This window comes from Haplochromis burtoni, unplaced genomic scaffold (assembly GCF_018398535.1).
Source record: "Haplochromis burtoni strain Fernald_Lab_line unplaced genomic scaffold, NCSU_Asbu1 Contig_64, whole genome shotgun sequence".
Taxonomy (NCBI): Eukaryota; Metazoa; Chordata; class Actinopteri; order Cichliformes; family Cichlidae; genus Haplochromis; species Haplochromis burtoni.
In genome coordinates, this window is record NW_024582425.1 from 200142 (window position 1) to 222154 (window position 22013).

Below are 22013 nucleotides of genomic sequence, written 5' to 3' on the forward strand. Positions count from 1 at the left end.
CCACCCTGTTAAGGATAAGTGGAAGAGAGTGGATAGATGTGTGGACATAAACCCAAACGTGTTGTTTAATTGAAGAAATGCTTGGTTTTAGCCGACAGCGCAGCGCAGCTATTCTCTAACTTAAGACTACCCTGACCCATTTTGAAATCTGAAAATCTTCCACCCAAGCTTTTAATCACAACTCTGATCATGACAAATCTAAGATGAAGTGTTTTCTCTGTTGTCTTTTCATTGTGATCTCCCTTGAAAATCCTTGAAATTGTCCTGGAATTACCACTGATGAGGATATTCTTAAGTCTAAAACCATCTCGTCTCTCTGGCAACGACACCATATCCCCACACGCCGTCACAGGCTGGACGACTGTACAGTCACACATATAAACACACTGAAATTCATTTGCTTGTCCAGGCTGAATCTCTGAAACAGCTCCACCTCTGCTGCCTGATGCTGTAACTGCAGCTCCATTCAATTCTTTAACTCGATTATGAGATATCCTGTTTTAAATGTAACTGTTTAGCTGGCAGATTTAAACCATTATTACTATCTTGTTATTGCTGTAAATGATTTCTAATGGCTCACCTACATCTCATTCAACATCTACAGCTGTAGCTCAGACTTTGGAAATGACCAGTGTCAGGAAAAGAACAATAGAGAGAGAGAGCATGGCCTCTAATGAGTTTTAACAAACTTGCGATGTGTTGTGTAGATGTCCTTGTCGTCCCTTTGAACTCAACTACAAATCTGTCAGTTAACCCTGCAGTCACGTTGCATTTGGTTATGATTTAGAAAGCTGCAACACTACCAGCTGCTGACACTGTGGAAACAGCTCTATGGTCAGAATATCCAGAGACTTTATAGAACAACAGTATATATTAGTAGTCTAACTATGATGTCATACCAAAGTCACACTATTGTGTTGTCATATTATCCTATAAGATGTAATGCTTTTAGAATGTGTAAATAATATATTTCCAGTGCTTTGTATCCTGCTGCAGTGAGGCTTTGGTCTTATGTTGTTGTTAGTGTTGTGCACTCTGAAGGGTCAAGTACGGGATCCATGGTGGACGTTATTGTGACATTACCCAACCAAACTTTGATTGTAGAGACCGCACTATTTACCCACACATAATTTACTGTTAACATTCTTTTTAAAATATATTTTAAAATCTTTTTTGAAGTAAAAACTGAAAATGATCGAGCTTGTGACTAGAAGTTTTCTTTTTTTTAATATTGTGTGAGGGTAAACTGGAAACCTTTGGACTGATAAGATGGTGTCACCTTGGCATTCTCAGAACTGTGCTGGGAATCTTTTATTGACATTTTTATAGACTAATAAAAAAATCAATTAATTGGAAAAAAAATAACGGGCAGATTATTGAATAAGGCTTCGCTCAGTGCATCATTAAATCTAGACGTGGAAACACTGGAACGTTAATTATATGTAACCTTGACATTTATGACTCTACAAGAACTCAGCGCAGTTGAGAAAAGCGGCTGAAATATAATTGAATGCCACTGTGAGTGGGATCAAACTGTGCGGACATGTGACCACGTTCAGCAGAGCCACTCACTGAAAACTAACCCAACAAGTTTGTTCTGTTTTTATTGTGTGAAAAACTGAAGCGGCTCACGCTGACACGAGTTAGCTCGTTATATTGATCATATATTGCCTGCCCGGACCTCCTGTAGGCTACCTGTTAAATACCAAAGCTTGTTTTTGGCCATTTGTGCCGATGCGTTGATCAGATATTGATTATGGGCGCACATATGCAAGAAATGCAAAGCCAAAGAATGCGCGTGTGTGCAGTGGAAGCAGTGCTGAAGTTAAAGTCACCGTGCAAATGTCAAAATCTTTGAGGTTTAGCCTCTCTCTCTCGCTCTCTCTCTCTCTCACTCGCTCTCAGAGCTCGTGCAGGCTCGCTCTCTCTCCCCTCCTCGCTCTCTCCCTCACACTCAGCCAGCCGGTGCTGCAGTGGCTCAGTCGCAGAGCGCTAGCGCGGCTGCTTTTCCGCGGTAACTCGTTTCATCCGTCGGGACACGACTGCGTCCACGGATCGTAGATGCAGCCCTCCGTTTGCGCCGCTTCGTCTCCAAACACGCACCCGTCCGACCCGCTTGACGTCTTCCGCGCGGACTCGGCGTCTCGTTCGTGCGTCCCGATTGCGTAAAAGTCGTAAGTAGCTAAGGGACGCGCTGTCCAATAATCTTGATCGATCGCAGGCCGGAAGCACGCGTTAGTTTAGTTTGGACAATTGTGTCGATGTGCGCGGAGATGGAAAGTTGACCGCGTTCTCACATGATCGCCGCGAGCTCTGCAAAGTAAACGACTCTGTCCCGAAAATATCCAGCATGCAATGCATAATTAATCAAGCATTATGCACAAACACACGCCGATTAATTATTTACTCGATCTGCTAAACACTTGCAGTTTAAAGTAAATAGGTGTCCGCCACAGTATCTGCAAAGCGCAACATAAAGTCCAAACACACTCCAGGGCGGCCGGACACGTGTTGAGTTCAGTGTACGTTTAGCTGTGGGATTGTTCAGAACAGCCCGACCTTACAGCTGCAGCACCGGGGTCAAGCTGCTCCGGTTCAGCTCACCTTGAACCATGCTGGTAATGTGCACGAGTCCTCCGCGGGCAAACCGCCCAGTCCGAGGCCACGCGGCGCTCCTCCGGGCATCTCTCATAATCCTTCTCCTCCTCTGGCCACGGCCGTCTGCAGGCAAGAAGAAGCTGTACATCGGAGCGCTGTTCCCCATGAGCGGAGGCTGGCCGGGCGGTCAGGCGTGCATGCCCTCCGCTCAAATGGCCCTGGACCTGGTGAACAACAGGAGCGACATCCTGCCCGACTACGAGTTGGAGCTCATCCACTACGACAGCATGGTGAGTGCATGTGGAGGAGAGTCAGAGGAGGTGCGCACTTAAAGTGATGTGTGTGTGTGTGTGTCAGCCCCTGAGGGATGTCATGATCTGCCTCTCAGATTATCACGAGGGCTCTTGTCATTTTCTCAGTTCTGTGAGTGTTTTTTTCAATTCTTTTCTGATTAAAAACAGAGAAAGAAATCCTGGCTTTTATTTCCAGTTTTGATTGCAGATTTATGAAATTATACTGGCTGTCTTTTTTTATTTTTTAGGATTGCTGGTTTTCTCCAAAGTTAAAGATCATTAGGAACTGCTTTACTGATAGCTCACCTCATCAGGGGAGGTTTTCTTTGAGTATTGTAGATTTTGGGGTCATATTTTTTGAACATCATAGTCTTTGTGATGGAAGCGTCTTTCCTGATGTTTGCCAAAGACCAAAAAATCAGGTATCAGGTGAAAATGTCACTTTTTCTAAGGAAGTGCTTTGGTTCTTTCATGTTTTTATCTATGGGTCACCCCGCTGACAGCTAGCCCCCCAGAGTCTCTGCACTCCGTGCCACATTCATTTTGCTAAATGAGCAAACACACCTCCTGCTTGTTGCTCATCAATCATTCATCATGGTGGTATTTTAAAATGTCAGCATTATCGACCAATATAAATCCAATAATCACCCCTCCAGCTTGTTCAGATACTGCCCTTTTTAACCACCCACGCCACCCGAATCAACCTTAATCACAATCCGGGTTATTTCTGTGAGTGAATAATCCTCGTCTTTGGGTTCTCACTGCTGCATATCCTGAAGTTTTTCACTGAAAGGAAGTGTTTTTCTCAACAGTGGGATGAGTGCAGACACAGATTTGTTTAAAAAAAGCAATCCTCTGTCTCTTCTCTTGAGGGTTGTTATCAATCATGCTGCAGGACAGATGCCTGGAGAGTTGGCTGGGGCACCAAACAGTTAACTGCACAGGGACTGGTTAGAAATTTGCTACGAGCTTTATTCTGATTGGTGTACAAGGCTCTGCATTGGAATCCTGTTAAACAGAATAGCAGGGAAAGAGAGCGTGTGTGTGTGTGTGTGTGTGTGTGTGTGTGCATGTGAGAGAGAAAGAGAGCGAGAGTTGGCATGGCAACACAGTTACTCTTGAAGCACACCACAGAAACAAACAAGGATTCAGCTCTGTGGAAATATGTGTGCAAAATCATACGCTGGATGTATGCAGAGCTGATGGCACAGAGCATTTTGTTAGACATACACCTCGTTCTTTGCACTCGAAACAGATTAAATACGTGCGTGTGTCCTCCGATTACAAGTGTAGTGAAGCAGGCATCTGCAGACGTAGCAGCCATAAACATAAAAATAAAGCAAGGAAGAGATTTCAGAGGGATTGGAAAACATCTCTCCTCGTGCTTCAGGAGTCGCTGGCGCCTCCGGCTCGCGAAATAGATGCAGATCCTTTTTGAAGGGAAAAGCTCAAAGAGGCTGGTGTAACATTGTCTGAATGATACTGGTTAATTCCTTGATTTTAAGTCCTAGCGGGAGGGGGGAGGGGGAATTTATTGCTCCTACTCTGGGTACAGTGTGGTCAGAATGAGGTTTTTACTTTTTGATTGCAAACGTTTTTCACCTGGCTGGAATGGTAATGAGGATGACAGTCTGAAAACCAATTATAAAGAAGGAGATTAATTATGATATTTGCATGCAGTTATGAGAACCCATTCCACATCCTTGTTTGGTCTGAGAAGAGATCGGCACATTTGAAGCACAACTTGGTGAGATTAAGACGAGGGTTTAAATGGCTCTTTGTTTGCATCTCGAGATGAAGGCTGCGGAGTGTAATTATGCATCAAAGACTCTTAACTGGAATTTATTATGATGAGAAACTTTTATTGCATCTCTAAATGATTAAATAAAAGAAATGCATCAAGGGAGACCTATTATGCATATCTTCAGGTCCATATTTTTATTTGTGCGTTCTACCAGGGTAGCTTTGCAATTAAGAAACAAACATTATTAACGATGTGATCCTCGTTCACCTTAGTGCAGCCCCATTTTCGCTCCTCTTTCCTTACAGCTACCTCCCCTTTTCCTTCTGATTGGCTGTTCCTACAAAACAAAAGGTGGGTGAATACTGTCAAAGCTGTCTGACATTGTCATATTTTGGATATCTGCTTTCTTTGACATCTTAACAAACAAAGATTAGAAAAGACAATGCAACTCTGAATAGCAGACCGTATAGGAAAGATGGACATAGCCTCCTGGTTCTCAGTTATTGGTTAGCAAAGTTCTTTGTGAAGCCTCAATCTGAGTGTTTTGAGGTCGCTGTCAGAGTTTGGACGCGACGAATGAGCCGTGGATCAGACTGAGAGAAAGAAAGTGAGAGACACTGCAGTTTAATAGGCTAGCAACTTGTCACAGCGTGCGACTGAAATTTACGACGACGAGAGCCGTTTCCCCACAGACCTATAAAACCAGAATAATAGGTAAACAGAGGAAAAGAGCTTCACTGGCTTCTTTCGGAGCTGGAAGCTACGCCCGTGTTTGAGATGCAGCCCAGCAAACATGGCTCAAACCCCGATGTCATGTCCCTGGTCATCTGATCTGAACTGTAAGACAGACGGGTGTTGATGTTGTTTCGAGCTAAACTACAGGTTTAGTGTTTATCAGATTATGACAATGAAAGAATGAAATTAAAATGTGGTTACTTAGTGGTAAAACAGACATTCATCTGACAGCTTCTCCACATAGAAAAAGTAGAATTACTACTGTTGGCATTGGCCTGTTTTTACAATATAGGCTGAAATTTGAAGGAATTTACATTCTTTCTCATTTATATTGTGCTAAACGTAGCACATCACAAACGCTGTAGCTCTGCTCCTTGTGCCCGTGCTATGCACCCTGTGATGGGAGTCCAGTTAGCTCAGTAGAATGAGAAATAACCTTTGTGGAATATACTTTTCTTTCTTGCAGCAAAGTCTAACAAAGACCTCCAGGCCATATTCAATGTGTATGTTTAGCTCATAAGAAAGCTTTGATCTGACTTTTGTTTTCAAAGTGTTTTTCAACCACAACTAGACGTCGACAAAAGACCACCAGCTTACAGTTATTCAACATCGCAGTGTGAGCTGGGAGACTAATATACTCAAGAACTCCCACTGTCTACACTCCCGGCCTCATAGCGGGCAATTGTGAGGTAGTCCGGCACGAGTCGGGCTGTACGGAGATGTGGAACAAAAATGTAAATTTCACGGGGTAAACTTTTTTCTTCTGATTTATAATAATGCAACAACATATATATATATATATAATTCCATATTTATATATTGGCTTTACAGTTAAATGCTTTTCCTGGATACTAAGGATGTCACAGCACAGGTCCACTTAATAGCATCCACCATTTTGATTCAGGCATGAAGCAAAGGACTTCTGGCAGCAGTCACCTTCAGCCGCCAGCACAACCAGCTGCTCCTTATACACACATGGAAATGTCTGTTGTGGTGCTTCTTATGTGTAGTTGTTATTTAGAATCAGATGGCACTGAGAGAGGACGTCCTGTTGTAAAACCTTTACAGACTAACGAGTGTTTATAAGCAGAACGACAACATTTTACTGGTAAATCTGCAACAGTGTGGATTTACTTCAGTTCAGACGCTTTAGCGATGGTAGATCTGCAGAAACTAAATTCAAATGTGGACATTTTTGTCCAGGAGCAGGTGTAAATGATTATTTTAGCTGTTTGGCTCTATGCACTCCCGTTCATTGAGGGCTATTCTGCAGCCAGAGTCTGTACAATGGGATTAATAGGAAGTGAAATGGCTCTTGTAGATCGGCTCTGGCTGAGCTTTTGGCTCACAGGGATTACTTGCACATTCACTGACCTCATTATTTAAAACTTTGTCCATCTTTAATGTGAGCATCGAGCGGTGTAACAGTACACCCGTATGTGGCAGAAAATCCGAAAAAGCAGAGTGGTTCCACCTCTGACGTTTGACTTAGCAAACAGGTGACAATTTGGGCGGGGAGTATGGAGCGATGTCCTCAACTTGTTCAACATCATAAAATATTTATGAAGCTCTACACTTAATCCCAGCCTGTCTTTTAAATGGATGAATATACCCCGTGGTAGCAGAACGGCTTGTTTCTCTGGCTATTCTGGCGACAGCATCAGACTATTTACAGCCTTCTGAGATGTGCGCACACATGCACACACAGGATCGCGCGCAGACACGCGCTCTCCACACAGGCTGTTGCCATGGATATATCAAAGCCGAGACTGCAAACTTTGATCAATTATTAACAGTGATGAGTGAGACGGTGGAGATGCAGAGAAATGGCGGTGAAACAAGGTGCTTCCCTCACTTCCGTTTTTGATTTTAATTGGCAGCCGTGACACAATTTTCCATCCGCTGTGGCATAACTCGTATCCTTCAGTGGTCCTCGTGCATGTCCGTTGGCACACGAGCCTGAAGTGTGGTGCCAGACGCAATTATGAAGAACTAAGGAGATGTAGCTCTGCATGCTTTGAGATTCAATATTCAGGCGGTCCCCCAAGCCTGATCATATCCCCTATTCACACTTTTTATATTATTCAATCTGGAGTGTAATTAGATGGCATATTATGACGACCAAGTGTGTTTTCTCATTCTTCCTAGCTCAGGGAAACTTCAGATTCTTTCAAAGCTTCTCGCCAGCTGGGTATGACTGATTGGAGAGACTACATGGGCATGTTAACATGACACCGATATTGGCTGCAGGAATTTCAGCACCAAGGACAGCAGCTGAAGTGCCTATCTTTTGTGGGGTATGTGAGTGTGTGTGTAGTTTTATGTACACACACAGTAGCATTAATCTGGGTGTGTGACAGAGAATGTGAATGTGACCATGAATGGCATTGGGGGCCTTCATTGCTGCTGCTCTCATGAGCCAAGGAGGAACAGAAATGAAAGTAGAAATGGTGACGACCCCAGGGGGCTGTAGCAGACAGACCTCCAAGAATAGCAGAGATTCCTCAGCCTTTATTGCAAACCTGCCAACACCCCTGCTTGCCTCTGTTTTTTTATAAGGAGGCCATGTGCTTGCTGATTATGTTACCAAAGGCTTTGTTTGTAAGGTGAATGACTGAAACGTTCAACAACTGGAACAGATTATTTTCTTGCAAGTACATCCAACTTCTGCCACTTACCTTTAAAGCCTGTTAATATTACATGTGGAAACAGCACAAAACGAACAGAGACTGTGTATAAAAGATATATGTTGCCACTGTGGAAAGCTTAGTTATCAGGAAATGGTAGCAAACTTGGTTAGCATGTATAGAGACACTACTGGTACATGACACAAAGAGAAGGATCTGACAGTTAAGGCTGAATAACATGCAAAAAAGAGAAAAAAGAAAGAAAGCACACAGCTAGTCGCTACAGCTACCTGCGTCACCACTCACCTGTCGGTCAAAGCCGTCGTGCCTTAAGTAAACATTTAAACAACAAAGAAATCCCCCCATGTTAATCTAATTAAGGGAGAAATTAGCTATAGTGTCCAATAGGGATGGGTACCGGTATCCGGTGCCATGATGTCCCAAAAACCCGAAGAGGAGAGTCCTGGCCCCTAGCCCTGCCAGTGTAGCAGAAATGATGAGGATGATGATGCAGCAGCCGTTCTTCTCTGCGTGAGTAGCTTATGTTGTTCGTGTGTAATTTACGTTGAGTAGGCTAACCACGTTATTACATTAATGCATGTAAGGTGAACTAGCAAACATCATCATAGCTACATGCGGCTGTCTCTTGTTTGATGGCAGATACTCCCTTCACCCTGGCCAAAAAGGCTAAAATGACCAAAGAAAAAGTGGAAAACAGCTAAACATGAGAGGTTTTTGGACAAAGTTTGTGTTTTTTCCATTGTTTAAGCACTGCTTCCAGCCAAGAGTGATACCATATATGCCCCATAGCTGCAGAAAAGGCTAACATTGTTATCTTTTTACAAAAAAAACAGCTGAACATGAGAGGTTTTTGGACCAATTTTGTGTTCTCCATTCTTTAAGCACCGGTTTGAGCACCGTTTAAGCACCGGCACCGTTTCAAAAGTACCGGTTTGGCACCGGTATCGGATAAAACCTAAACGATACCCATCCCTAGTGTCCAATGTTTTTCTATATTTCTCTTGTAAAGTTTGACACCAAGTGGCCTTTGGAGGAACTGCAGTTCCTCTAACAAATTAATTTTGTCGTATTAGAATCAGAAAACCAGTGGAGTTGGCTCGTGCAGCAACTCCACCAGTTGAATTTTGATGGTTCAGGTGTTAATTTTTGATTTATAAGTGACCACCTAATGAATCTGCAACGCTATAACAGCAGTTTCTCTCGTAGCTCTATCTATCTCCCCTCACTCGTGATTAAAAACATCTCCAAGATTGGTCAACATGCTCAATTGGTGGCTTCAGCCATCTTTTATATACAGTGTGTGGTTTTAAAACAAAAAGCTTCTATATGATGGGTTTGGCAGTAGTTTACCATGAATTGATGTTTGAACTTTTCCATATCATTTTCATCTCTGCACAGTGTTCCCATTATACTATCAAAAGTTTCATTTCTTGCTTTCATAGAAAAATGGCATGATTGAAAAGTACAGCTATGTAGTCTGGTGCTATTTCACAATTGTGTTCAAAAATACACCCTTTCATTATACACCTATTACTGCCTGCTAACCATTTCCTGTTATGTTATTCAAAGTGAAAAGAACATGGAATAAGTAACTGTTCAAAGCAAAATAACTGAATCACCTTCTTAGAAAACTTCCGTCTAAGCTGGTTTTTGTGTGTGTGCCTCCATCTGCTTTTATTATAATGATTAAGGGTTTTAATAGCAAAATTAACTCGAGCAGCCTGTTCAGGGATCTTACAAACACTCTGGTACGAATTCATAGATTTAAAGGGCTTCTGTTTAATATTGGTTGCTCAAGGCATTTTAAAATGTTTTTTTAATTTGTTTTCTATTATTTTTAATTGTCTTTCACAACATCAGTATTACTGTTTTTTTTTATTTCAAATCAAACATGCTAAATTGTATATATACAGAAAATAATTGCAGGTTTCCCATTCTTATTACCACTGTCATCAATGCCACAGTCACACTAAAAGAAACATTGGCTGGAGACTGCGGCGCGATCACAATTATTGCAACTACGTACTTGCAATTTGGTTGCCTTTGAAATGGTTACTTTGAAAAGGGGGACCAGGTCTGTAAGCACTCGTAGTCAGCTGCTGTCTTCAGAGCGACTGTGGTGCGTCAAAACGGCGATAAAACAGCATTCGGATGGAGTCAGTCTGCTACCAGGCTGATCGGGATGTGATAGAGACTGGGGTCAAGCTGGCAGATACGAGCAGCCTGTTTGTAATAATACGGAGATTAAATGATAAATCAGCAAATAGGTTGTGATGTGTTGGCATCACATTAAACAGAAGTTCACATTAACTACTTATAACTACAACAAGTTGTTGCTGTAGGACAGCGGTTTAGCTATGAAATGACACAGCTGCTTAGCAAAACACATTTTCTAGTACCAGAATACCAGTTGAGTATTGCAAAGAAATGTGCACTCATCACTACTCATCAGTGCAGACTGACTCCGATTGATTGCAACGTGTTGGCAATCTGTCTGCATTTCTAAATGATATAAATAGACAGCAGGTATTTCCAAAGTTTTGCAGATCTGTCTGACTGTGATTGCAGTCACTGTGAAACGTAGCTCGAACACTGGGCAACAATTTAGCTGTTGCTAGATGAGAAAAAATTTCAATGCAATAACTAGTCAGCTACCATTTTGTTTCTCTTTTTGTTTTCTAGTTGTGAGGAGGTTGCGTTCCTGTTTTTCCTCAGGTGTAACCAAATCATTATATCCTGGCTAGCTAGCCTAGTGTGCTTTGTGAACATTTCTAAGCTCCAAAGCCTGACAGCATGCCAAACTTACGGATGCACTATTTGGATCTGCTGTCAGTGACACCAGGCTGATCCATGTAGTTCACTTACACGTTGTTCTGTATTTTTTTTTTACTCAACCACAAACTGTGTTTAAGTGAGCTGACATGACTGGAAAGCAAAGCTTTCCCTCGCTCACTCGCTCTCACTCCCACAGTGTAACTCTGGAAGTTTTTATGTCTCATCAGTATATTAATATTATTTCACTTGCTCTATGCAAAGAGGTGCACACGCAGCGAGACTGAGAGCAGAGGAAGAAGAAACTGGCATGTGAGTAAAACTCAGTAAAGTGCAGCAAAGACTTGTCATTAGGTCATTAATGTTTGTTTGTAAATGTTTATTTTTATGTGTCTTGGGTCTGTTGGTTTTTTTTTGGTTTTTAAGTCTTTGATTTTTTGTCCAATTTGTTTTATAAAGTTAATAAAAGTATTCCTCAGAATACTAGTAGCCTCAGTGAAGCTATATGCAGTCTACTTCCTGTAGCCACAGTGAAGCTACTCATGCACTGTGTAAGAATGGGAGCATCTGGTCTGAGAGGCCTGTCTTTATCATTCTTTGATGTCATACTGGTTCTGATGGTCCATGACCTTTACTCATGCAAAGCCATGTTATGTTTAAAAAATACAGATTCTTTTCTTCGGCTCTAACCTAAAGGAAATCTGTTTTTGATCCCCAGCGACTGGGTTTTTGCGCTGGTTTGTCATGAATTGAAACAGCTTGAGTCTTTTCTCGTCTTGCTGCCCAGTGTTTCAATTTTGCTTCTGTTCAAGCAAAGATTTAATTTCCTGCGCGCACAGAAACAGTGAATGATTGAAAGCTTCAACTATGTCTGATGCCATTTTGCAATTGTGTTCCAGACTAGACCCCTTCATTTCATACCAGTGCGGCCTGTTAGCCACATCATATTAAGATGAAGGTGGAAAGTGCGAGGAATATCTAACTGCTGCTGGGTAAAACCGAATTTGTTTTTTGATAAACACCAGTGTCAGGTTTAATGATGGTGCCGTTTCACAGAAAATGAAAGCCTATTTTATTGTAAATTTACTCGTTATCTGTAATAATTAGGCTTTCTACCTGAGAAGTAGTTTTTGACTAATGTGTGCCGAATGTTTGTTCATTTTCTTTACACACATTCAGCTGCAATCATTAGAAGTATTTTAAAGTAAAGCTCTGCATGCAAGCCTGTTAGTGTAACTACATATATACAGTATAGAGAGAGCGTTAGCAAAACCCTGACTAAGCAAGTTGTCTCAGTGTGAATTCTTAAAGAACATCCACGAGGTCATAAACTGCACTTTTAATTCTTCATATATTAGGCAGCAACTTATTTGCGAAATTGATGGAAACAAGCCGTTATTAAACGTGTAATGTGCTGTGGTAAGGACAGATTGATGAAATAACTCAAAGATAATTAGCGTGGGCGGTGAATTACTGCTCAGAATGAAGTTAAAACACTGTAACACAAGAAAACTAACAAGCTTCTCCTCAGCATGCAGCCAGCCCACAGCCACAGTGACAGAGAACACAAACAACCTTTGGGAAAGACACTGTTTAACAAGCTGAAGGCGTCAATCTGCATCTTCTTCATATGAAGATGAGGCAACAGTTATTTTTATGAGGAGCTGAGAACCATGTGGTTTGTATCCAGCTGATTTCACCCAGTGAGCTGAAGTGATCTGTGAAATGAGCAGGTATGGTGATTGATGGGAAAGAAGACCTGCAGCCTGTCTGCGTTGCATTGCACAAGCTTGGCTGTTTCTATTCAGTTCAGTTTTAGTTATGCACTCAAAGTGAGGTCAGTGCCTGACCGTGAGAAACCCGACGATTCCCTTTGAGCAAGCACTTACCCTAAATAACACAAATGTTGTGAAGCTGTTTACCACGTCAATATTAATTGTGTTAACCCACCAAATAATGATAGACTGAGGGAGCAATTTCACACTCATTCATTCGCCTGAAAACTTTAATCACTGAAATGATTCGGCTTTGGTCAATATTGTCATGAAGTAACAGAATTTCTGCAAAGATAAACGGCAAAATCCAGCATAACTCAGAGGTCTTACAAATCCACTCAAACAGGATCCACAGTGGGAGTTTGCACTGCTTTCTACTCCCAGCCCGTCCATGTTTTGGAATTGTGTTTTTCATGGAGGGCTAAAAATAAACACATCAGTTTGTTTGTCAATAATTAAAAATATCAATTTGATTTAAAAACATAAGCAGTTGTTTCACTATTATTAATTATTCTGTGCTTCTGTCAACACCACCCATCAGAGTCAAGGGGCGGGGCCTAATCAAACACTGACCTAATCAAAAACATTGATTTGTTCCGGGCTCGCAGTGGATATTTCTCAGAGTTTGTATTGCACACTTGTTAGTTCCTATTGGACCAGTACACTCAGGAGTCCAGACATCCGAGGACAGGAGGATGCAGCGTACTCAACGACATCAGCTCAGCTTCACTGTTTACTTTACTGCGTTTCATGATTAATGTTTACGATGAAAGTAGCACATAAGAGACCTAATTACCTGTGTTCTTTCCAAACACACACACGTTTTTAAAAGCCCTCTGGCAAGATGCTCAGCTATAAAAGGGCCATTAATGTGAAATTATTTTAAAAGGTCATAAACACTGGACTCATTTGGATGAGGTAAAGAAGTGTACACCGGCAGATTAAATTCAATATTACTGATTATTCAAGCGACAGTTCAGCAGTCGCTATGCATCTATACACTCACTGCTCATCAAAGAAAAAAACACACAGAGCTAATAATTCAAGTAGACTTCTATAACTTATAATAGGCAGCTGGTGTTTAGAATACAGTTGGATAAATATTAAAAATGAATAATTTGATCATCTCTGGAACAGGCCTGACATTACTCTTCAGGAACATCATCAATATGCAAGTCCAGATGTTTCTGCTCTTGGTGAAAATGCTCAGTTTCCTCTCTGTTTTAAAATATTTTTAATGTTAGTTTTATTGGAAAATAAGGTGTCATAAACAAGTTTAACACATCTGAACATCATGAAATAAAGACAAGCAAATGATTCTGTTGAAAATAGAATACAACACTCCAGTGGTGCATCATGGTTCACTAAAACGATCCAGTTATGAAGCTTAACTTTAATCTGAAAATGAACAAACCATCACCGGTTAGATATCATCTCTGTGATTTATATCCTGTGTTTACCCCCGAGTGAGAGGTGAGGGGTTTTGAAAACAGTGTTCTGGGAGCAGGCTGTTCTCAGCAAGCATCATGAGCTCCAATTGCCCCATCAGCTGATCGCTAAGATGAGCTGGCTGTTAGCCTAATGGGACCTGACATGTCACAAAATGTTGGAGCACTTTTGCAAATATGCTCTATCTGAGCAAATCAACGAGATAGTTGAAATTTATAGCGCTATGTTCTCACCTTAAAACTCCTAAAAGTGTATTTATTGTAGGATTTCAACGTTTTACCTGCAGTTTGGTGCTTTGCTCCCCCCACTGCTGCTTGTGATGTAGTTTGAAATGCATTCTTGGATACCTGGCTGCCACAACTCCACACCACCCCCAACCATGAGTCTGTTATCTGGGTAACCGGTCAGATGTTAAGGTGTGTTGATAAGCTGCAGTGACAGTTTAAATGATTTCATGGCACAATAAAGCACAGGAACCATGAAATAATGCAGTGTTTCCCAACCTTTTGGAGCCACGGCACACATTTCACTTTAGAAAAATCACACGTCACGCCACCAAACACAAATGTCACAAAAAGCATAATTTCTCCCCGCGCCCAGTTATATACCTTTTTTGTCTTTCTTCCGACCACTGCTCACGCTGGGCCTTCATCTGGGTCGGAATTTTCTCCAGGTCAGATGAACTACTTTTCAAATATTTATTTATTACTATTACACACTACGTTGTCTCACTTGCAGCATGACCATGTAATTTCTTCTTCGTCTAATATCTTACTGGCAGTTGGCAACCCATTTAATTAGAGCAGGTAGTTATACTGCCCTCTAGTGGAAGAGAATGTAATTGCTCTGCCCGTTATTCACACTGGTTGCTTAGCGTACCAATCAGGTGAAACGTGATTATCTCCATGGCACACCTATGTGCGCCAAAAATCAGTCTCCTCGTGGACTCCTCATGGTTAAGTGTCAGACTTTGCAACAGAAAAAAAGTAGCCACTTTTCAGTATTTATAGCTACTTTAATTGTATTATTTTCTAACATGCCCATTCTGTTTTTGTAGGGGTGTAGTTGCTCTGATTGACAGGTGGTTGCCTTCTTGGTTTTATCTCAGCTAACTAAACTGGACCTCTAAATTTCTTTCATGCTGTCAGAACGTTTTTAATCCAAGTAACTGACAAATATTCTGACCTTATTTAAAGTTATTTGTACTTACAACTCATCCAAGAAATGAATTCTTCAGTTTGGTGAGCAAAACTCTTGTATTATGTTCTGTCTGTCCCATGGAGCCTTTTGGACTCTCTATACTAACCAAAAGTTTGAGCACTCTGCCTTCAAATATGGTGACTTCTGGCTCCAGAAAGTAAGATGATGGTAGTCTAAGGAGCTTGGAAGGAAAAGGTCCTACTACGATGACCTGGATGACTGAGAACCTTCACACATATAAGATAATGGTATCATAAAGCTAAAACCAAGGCATCGAAATGGGCGTTGATAGATCTTATGGTTCCATGGTGACTATGTTTATATAGTGCCTTTGATCAATCCTACAGGACACAAACAGAAACGTGCGGAGCTCCTAGTCGAGGAGTCGTGACAGAGGCAGTGATCTCGGCTGTCTAGGGTGGGCAGTGACCGTCATGATGGCATTTTTAAATGTCTTTGTGTGGTCTTTGCGGTTGAAGTTCCCCCTTTGATTAGGATCAATCCAGGAAATCATACAGCAACATTTACGTCAGAAGTCTGGCTGTCAGAGCTGCTTAATGGGGCTCTGATTGAATTATTTAATTGCATGTAAACGTAACCACTGTAATTCCACCCAATCTAAAGTTAATGGAAAACACATCAATCAACAAGAAGCCTGGCCATTTCACATTCCTGAGTCTCGACTGGTGATTACCACTTCAGAAAAATCACAGGGCTGCCTCAACGAGACAATTCAGCCATCGAGACAAACGCCCCAATTAGGATCTTTATTGGTTGTTGCCATCACCATCTGCAATTCGATTGCTTGTGACACTCATCTGGAGTGTATTTTTTTTAGCCATGCATGTGTGTGTTTGTATTTGAAAGCCATATCTCTTCTTCCATGCCGAATCATTAGATGTGTCAGGCCCGTTTAACTGTGACTCTGATGAGCAGTGTGGTGCAGACGTCTGTAATGTGGCTGACAGAGTGGTGATGGATCATTCAGCCACACTTTCGCCACCTAGACACGCTGTAAATGACTTTATTGGAGGTTTGTAATGGCTCGTGATGGCTGCCGTTGTGATCGTTGTGCTCGCTTTTCTTTGTTTCTGCCTGTTTTTCTTGTTTTTTTAATGTCCTGATCTGTCAGCGGCGCGGCGCGTGTTGATGAGACACGGCGATGCGGGCTGTATGGATGCTGTGAAACTCTGCAGATAATGCATTTTTCTTTCTTACTGCAGCTCATCTTTTCTCTTCAAATTTGCATCTGCTTGTTTACTGCTCTGTGCTACTTTGGTGCCATTTTCTTCTACTTTGTCGTGACCCTTTCTTGTGCTGCTCTTTCCATTTCCCTGACTTGTCCTTTTCTTTCTCCTACTTGTCTTTTCAACGCACATTTGCATTGGCCTTTTTGTGACTCCACTGCCTCGATGTCATTTCCCTTTACTTTATCTGCTCTCTTCTGTTCTCTTACTCTATTTAGAGACGCCTCCATCTCCCAGTCTCCACTGCTTATTTGTTTCTTTTTTTTCCTCTCGCTCCTCTTTTTTCCATCTGTCTCCATCAGTCTTATCGCCTCAGTTTTTTTCTGCATCACCTTCTGTCTCGACTTAATTAATTTCTGTGTCGATCCATTTAAAGCTCACTCTGTCGTTTTTGTCCTTCCAGTGCGACCCAGGAGAAGCTACAAAGTTGCTGTATGACCTTCTGTACACCGAGCCTATCAAGATCGTCCTGATGCCCGGCTGCAGTGGCGTCTCCACGTTAGTGGCTGAGGCAGCTCGCATGTGGAACCTCATAGTGGTGAGTGTCTTCCTTCACGCTGTTCCTGTTTTACTCCAGATGTTTACATTTTTCAGACAAACGTGAGGCTTAACCTGAAAATCTCTTCACATAATAACAGCCAAAGTAGAATTTACCCATATTTACTTTCGTGATGTGCACATAACGTCCAAATATGTGTCCATTATTATTTATATCCCTTTACTCCATAAGAGTCTGAATATTATTAAAATATATAATATTTGATATATTGTTAAAATCTTGTTAACAAGCGGTCACACAGGCCTAGCAGCAGGATAATAAGGCACTGAGTGGCTGGTTGGTTGTAGACAGTCACATGGGGAATCAGTGGTAAACAGGTATATGCTGCTGTGCTGTGGTCACTGGCAGGTTGCCACGGTTGCCCACAGTTTGCAAGGAAGATGCTGACTTGTCTGCAAAAACTTGCCAAGTGTTCACTGAGCAGCAGTGAAACTTTGGAGTGGATGCAAACCTGAAACTGAAACCGTTCACCTTTAAAGTAAAGTTGCATTTTTGTGTTTATTGCAGAGGTCTCGGTTTCTGCTCAGCAATTAGTTCGGGAGAGCTTGTAGACAAATCGGCTTGTTCTACCAATGATGGGCGACCTTAGCAACCTGCTAGCAACCTAGGCAGGTTTTCAATGTAGCACTCTTTTGTTTTTTTGCATCTGATTTCACCTAGCAACAGTAGGCAACTACCAACAACTATAACTGTCAAGGTTAAAATATAGACAGTATTTGGTTGCCACTTTTCTTATTTGACTTTAAAGAGAGTTGCCAGGTGGTTGCAGAGCGGCCTCTGAGTGGCTGAGGCCTGACATCTGTCTCTAACAGTCTGCTGACTTCTGTCCATAAAACAAAACCTTTTCTTTATTTCCTGGGTATCGTTCTGTGTTTTTGTTACTTTGCTGCCTACAAAATGGATTTTTTTCTCCACCATTTTCCCCTCAGGAGTGCTGGTGTCATCCAACTAGTGCTTCCATTTTGGAAGCTTGTTATGTGTTTTACAGTCATGAAACTGAGTTGTTATTGGACTTTTAAAACTGCAGTCATTTATGAATGTAGCCAATCATTTTCCCTTTCCAGTGGCAGTAAGTGTGGGTAGTTTGGTTGGATTTCAGCCAAGCTATTCCCTAGTTTTACGCAGCAGGCGCCTACACTATAATTAGTAGCGGGAGAAACACAAAACTGTTTTGAATAATAGTAAAAAGTTTTATAGTAATTAAAGTGCTTCACCGTGTTTTTTCAGTGTCAGCAAAGTGGGTGAAAATAGTATAAGTAGTTAAACTAAGGCCATTTGGAGCAATATGTAAGGAGTGAGAACACCAGCGTCATAGAACCTAAAGGTCTGAATTTATGACATAAAGCATGTTCTAATGCGATATCCCAGATTATAACTTTTTGAGTCATGTTTTAGTTTTGTTTTGTAGCCACAAGTACACGATGTTATACCTTTCAAACTTGACTGAGATTGAAAATTTTCCTGGTGATTGTTGTGATTGTTGTCTGTAAGTCTGAGGCTGTGTTCTACATACGCTGCTCACAAAGGTTTCAGGGTTTTCACCTTACAGTATGACGTGCCTCAGGGCTATACAAAGAAAACGGAATCAAAAACATCAAAGAAACACAGTATAACATCAAATCAGTTAAACTGTGAGGTATCGATCTGGTCAGTTAAGCAGCAGAGGGCATTGTTAATCGGTTTCAGCTGCTTTGGTTTTAATGAAATTAACAACAGGTGCACTAGAGGGGCAACAATAAGACAACTGCCAAAACAGAGTCAGTGTTACTGTGATACCTGGAGCCTACAGAAGCTGCATGGGTAGTCCAACTCCTCCAGGATGACACCTCAATGTGTGTCATTGCCACAAGGTTTGTTGTGTCTCCCAGCACAGTTACAAAAGCATGAAGGAGATTTAAAGAGAAAGGCAGTTACTCGAAGAGAGCTTTGCAGGGCTATAGAAGGTCCTTAACCCATCAGTAAGACTGGTATCTGCTCCTTTATGTAAGGAGGAACAGAATGAGCACTGCCAGAGCTACAAATAGACCTCCAGCAGAACACACTGGTGTGAATGTCTCTGACCAAACAGAAAGAGACATCACGAGGGGACCTGAGGGCTGGACGTCCTCTGTCTTCACCGTTGATTGAAATCCATCATTGGTGTTTTTCACAGATTAGAGCAAGTTCAGCCTGAGCACACGCGACAGACGTGAAAGGATCTGGAGAAGCTGCGGAGAACGCTATGCTGCCTGTAACATTGTTCAGCATCACCTGTTTGGTGGTGGGTCAGTGGGAGCCAAGGGTGGCATATCCATGTAAGATGTAGAATGTGCAGTGGGTGCTGGGTAGGTTGATCATTTTCATTTTATGCTTCGGAAACAGATGGCAACGTTTCGCTCCTCACGCATTACCCAGTCCAGTATAGATATCCGTGATTTAGATTTTCTTTTTAATATCTGATGTGTTTTCAACGCGTTCCCTTAATGTTTTTTTAAACCAATCCAGTGTCCTCTGAGAGTCGTCTCTCTGATATCGATTGCTGCTTTATCCTAAATCTGAGGCGTGTTTATCTGCTGTTTAGGACTCTGTGGCGATACGTCCTGTGAGCCTTTACCTATGTTCTCTGCAATAACATGTTTGTGCACAAAACATTTCTGAACTGGTCATTTAAGTTTCCTGAATCTCTTTCCTGCTAGAGTGAACGTTGATTTAAAGGATTTCTTTATCACTTTGCAAAAAGGAACTCTGAAGAGCTGATTTGGCGTACTTTTAATGGTGTACCTTTTTCCGAAATGTATTGATATATGCCAAAAATATTTAGTAACATGCCAACTTGCTTTGCACTGTGTCAGCATCTCCGGCAAATAATGAATCGGCTTATATTTGAAAGAGGTTTGTAGATGGTTAACTAAAGCAACTGCTGTAAACAGTAACTGTGTCCACTGCCAGCCTGCACAAGTTTGGAAAAAGGTTTTAGCAACAGCAAGGTGTGAAGATGTAAAGGAGCTGCTCAGCATCGAAGAGCTTCATCTGTCAAATATGCTGTTGGATGTTTTGGCCTTCACACCTGTACCTTACATTTCCCTGATCACAGAACTACAGCAAATAACGATCCTACACGTTTAGCTAAAATGGTAAAATCTAGAAAATTCTTAAATAGCCAAATCAGTCGTGTTATTCTGTAAGCCAACACTAAATTTAGCGCTGTGAAGCCCAGTTTCAAAGTTTCAGCATTTCTTTTTTGGAGCTATGAATGATTATATTTAGACTCACCCTCCATAGGACTGTTCTAAAGGATTGCATTGGCTCATACCAGGCTGTAAACATGAGCAGACAGGAGGCTGCTAAGTAATCAGCTCACACCAAGCAGGAACATCTCGGGCTAAAACATTAAGTCAATGTAGAGTCACTTACTGTAAACGAGTCAGTTCCCAAACTCTCATGTTAAAATGGCCAAATATGTCGCATTTTTAAAGCCTGGTACAAAAAAGTTTGAATCCTTAGACCTAAACTTTGTGACAACTACACAGAGACTGAATTTATTTTATAGCTCACCCATTGTATTAAAACTTGAAGGCAGGGGAATAGCAGCTTTGACAGGTGGGCCAACACAAGCAGCTGCAGCTGATAGCTCTCTGCTCTGCCTCACCTCCACTAATTGAAAGCACTGAACTGGACCTTTTGACTGTTTTTGTGCTGTTGGTGCCTTTTGAAGCATTTTAATGGAATTATCTGACTAATGTTAAGACTTGCTTTATGGTGCAGCCTGTACAAGAAAGGCGTGTTTCGCTCTTGATTCAAATATTTTACTATTCTGTTACTGGGCACTAATTAGCAGATATGTGTGTGTTTGTGTTGCATCCATGCAGGTTCTTGCTACGAAACTATAAACATGGTATTAGCCAAAATGCTAAAATCTGGCTTTAAAATGTGTGAGTCTGTGGAGACCGATTTGCTTTTGGGACCAGCCTCAAGTGGTCATGTGACGAACTGCATGTTTGCCATTTTTTGTGTTGGCTTCCTTTTTCAATCCTGGAAAAAAATCCCATTCCAGTTGTTTTATTAGCAAAATTAACAGCGCGGAGCGCAGAAGCGAACAAAAGAGGCTCTGTTACAGCAGTTTGTCTGCAGAGAACGAGAGCCAGATGCCAAACAAACAGGCTAAAAAGACAATGCTGTCCCATGTTCCTTTGTCTCTGTGGTGAACTTTGGTTCTGCGTAGCATGGAGAGGGCTGTAAGCTGATAAAATCCTTGACAACGCTGCCATTTATCTCTCTGCTTTGTGCAGCTGAACACTGCAAACGCAGTTTTAAAAGACTTCAGAAAGGATCTTTAATTAGTGTTGAGACTTTACAAGACTGACAGCTGCGCTGCTGTCTATGACAAAGAATATTTATTGGCCTCAATACAGCATCATAATATACGTACAGTATTTATGACAAGTATTAAACACAACCCAGATCTTTAAAAGAGTGAGAGATCCGTTGCTGTCTTCTGCTGCTGTGATTTTGTTGAAAGCATTTCAGCTTTTTATGCCTTCATCACTCAGTTTATTTTGTTTATCTCATTCTTTCTTCTCTTGATCTGCCTCTCTGTCACTCACGGCGCTCTGCTTATTAGCTTTGTCCCATAATTGAAGTTTCATCCAGAGATTAGTCATCGAGAACAATCAGTTCTAGCGGTTGGCATCTGCCCCTCTTTCTCGTTTCTGGGCTTTCTCAGTTTGCCACCCTTTTTTTCCTCGTCGTTAAAGACTCTTTTCCACTTTCTGACTCTTCGCCTCTCTCCTTTCTTTGTCTGTCTCTGCCTGGAGCTGGGCTGCTCTATTACAACCCCAGTTTTCTCCTTCCTTCCTTCCTTCCTTCCTCCTTTCATTCTCTAGCTTTCTCTGTGGCTCTCTCCCACTCTTCATTTCCGCCTCAATCTCTCAACTCGAGCAGTCGATTCTCCCTGCACACAAAGGGATCTGTCTCTCTTTACTACACGCCACCACTGGCACAACCACCTAACCGC

At 41.7% G+C, this 22013-nt stretch overlaps 1 protein-coding gene across 7 annotated transcripts in view; it reads left to right on the forward strand.

Moving 5' to 3' along the window:
* The window catches only part of gabbr1a (gamma-aminobutyric acid (GABA) B receptor, 1a), a 128132-nt gene that overhangs the window by 47137 nt on the left and 58982 nt on the right, over window positions 1-22013 (forward strand). For 6 of the 7 annotated variants that reach the window (XM_042221285.1, XM_042221284.1, XM_042221283.1 and 3 more), the window contains 2 exons: window positions 2728-2888; window positions 16865-16999. In XM_042221285.1, the coding sequence (XP_042077219.1) occupies window positions 2728-2888; window positions 16865-16999 (296 nt within the window). Of the gene's footprint in view, window positions 1-114; window positions 2619-2727; window positions 2889-16864; window positions 17000-22013 lie in introns of those variants that run through there. The other variant, XM_042221287.1, reaches the window with a different exon arrangement.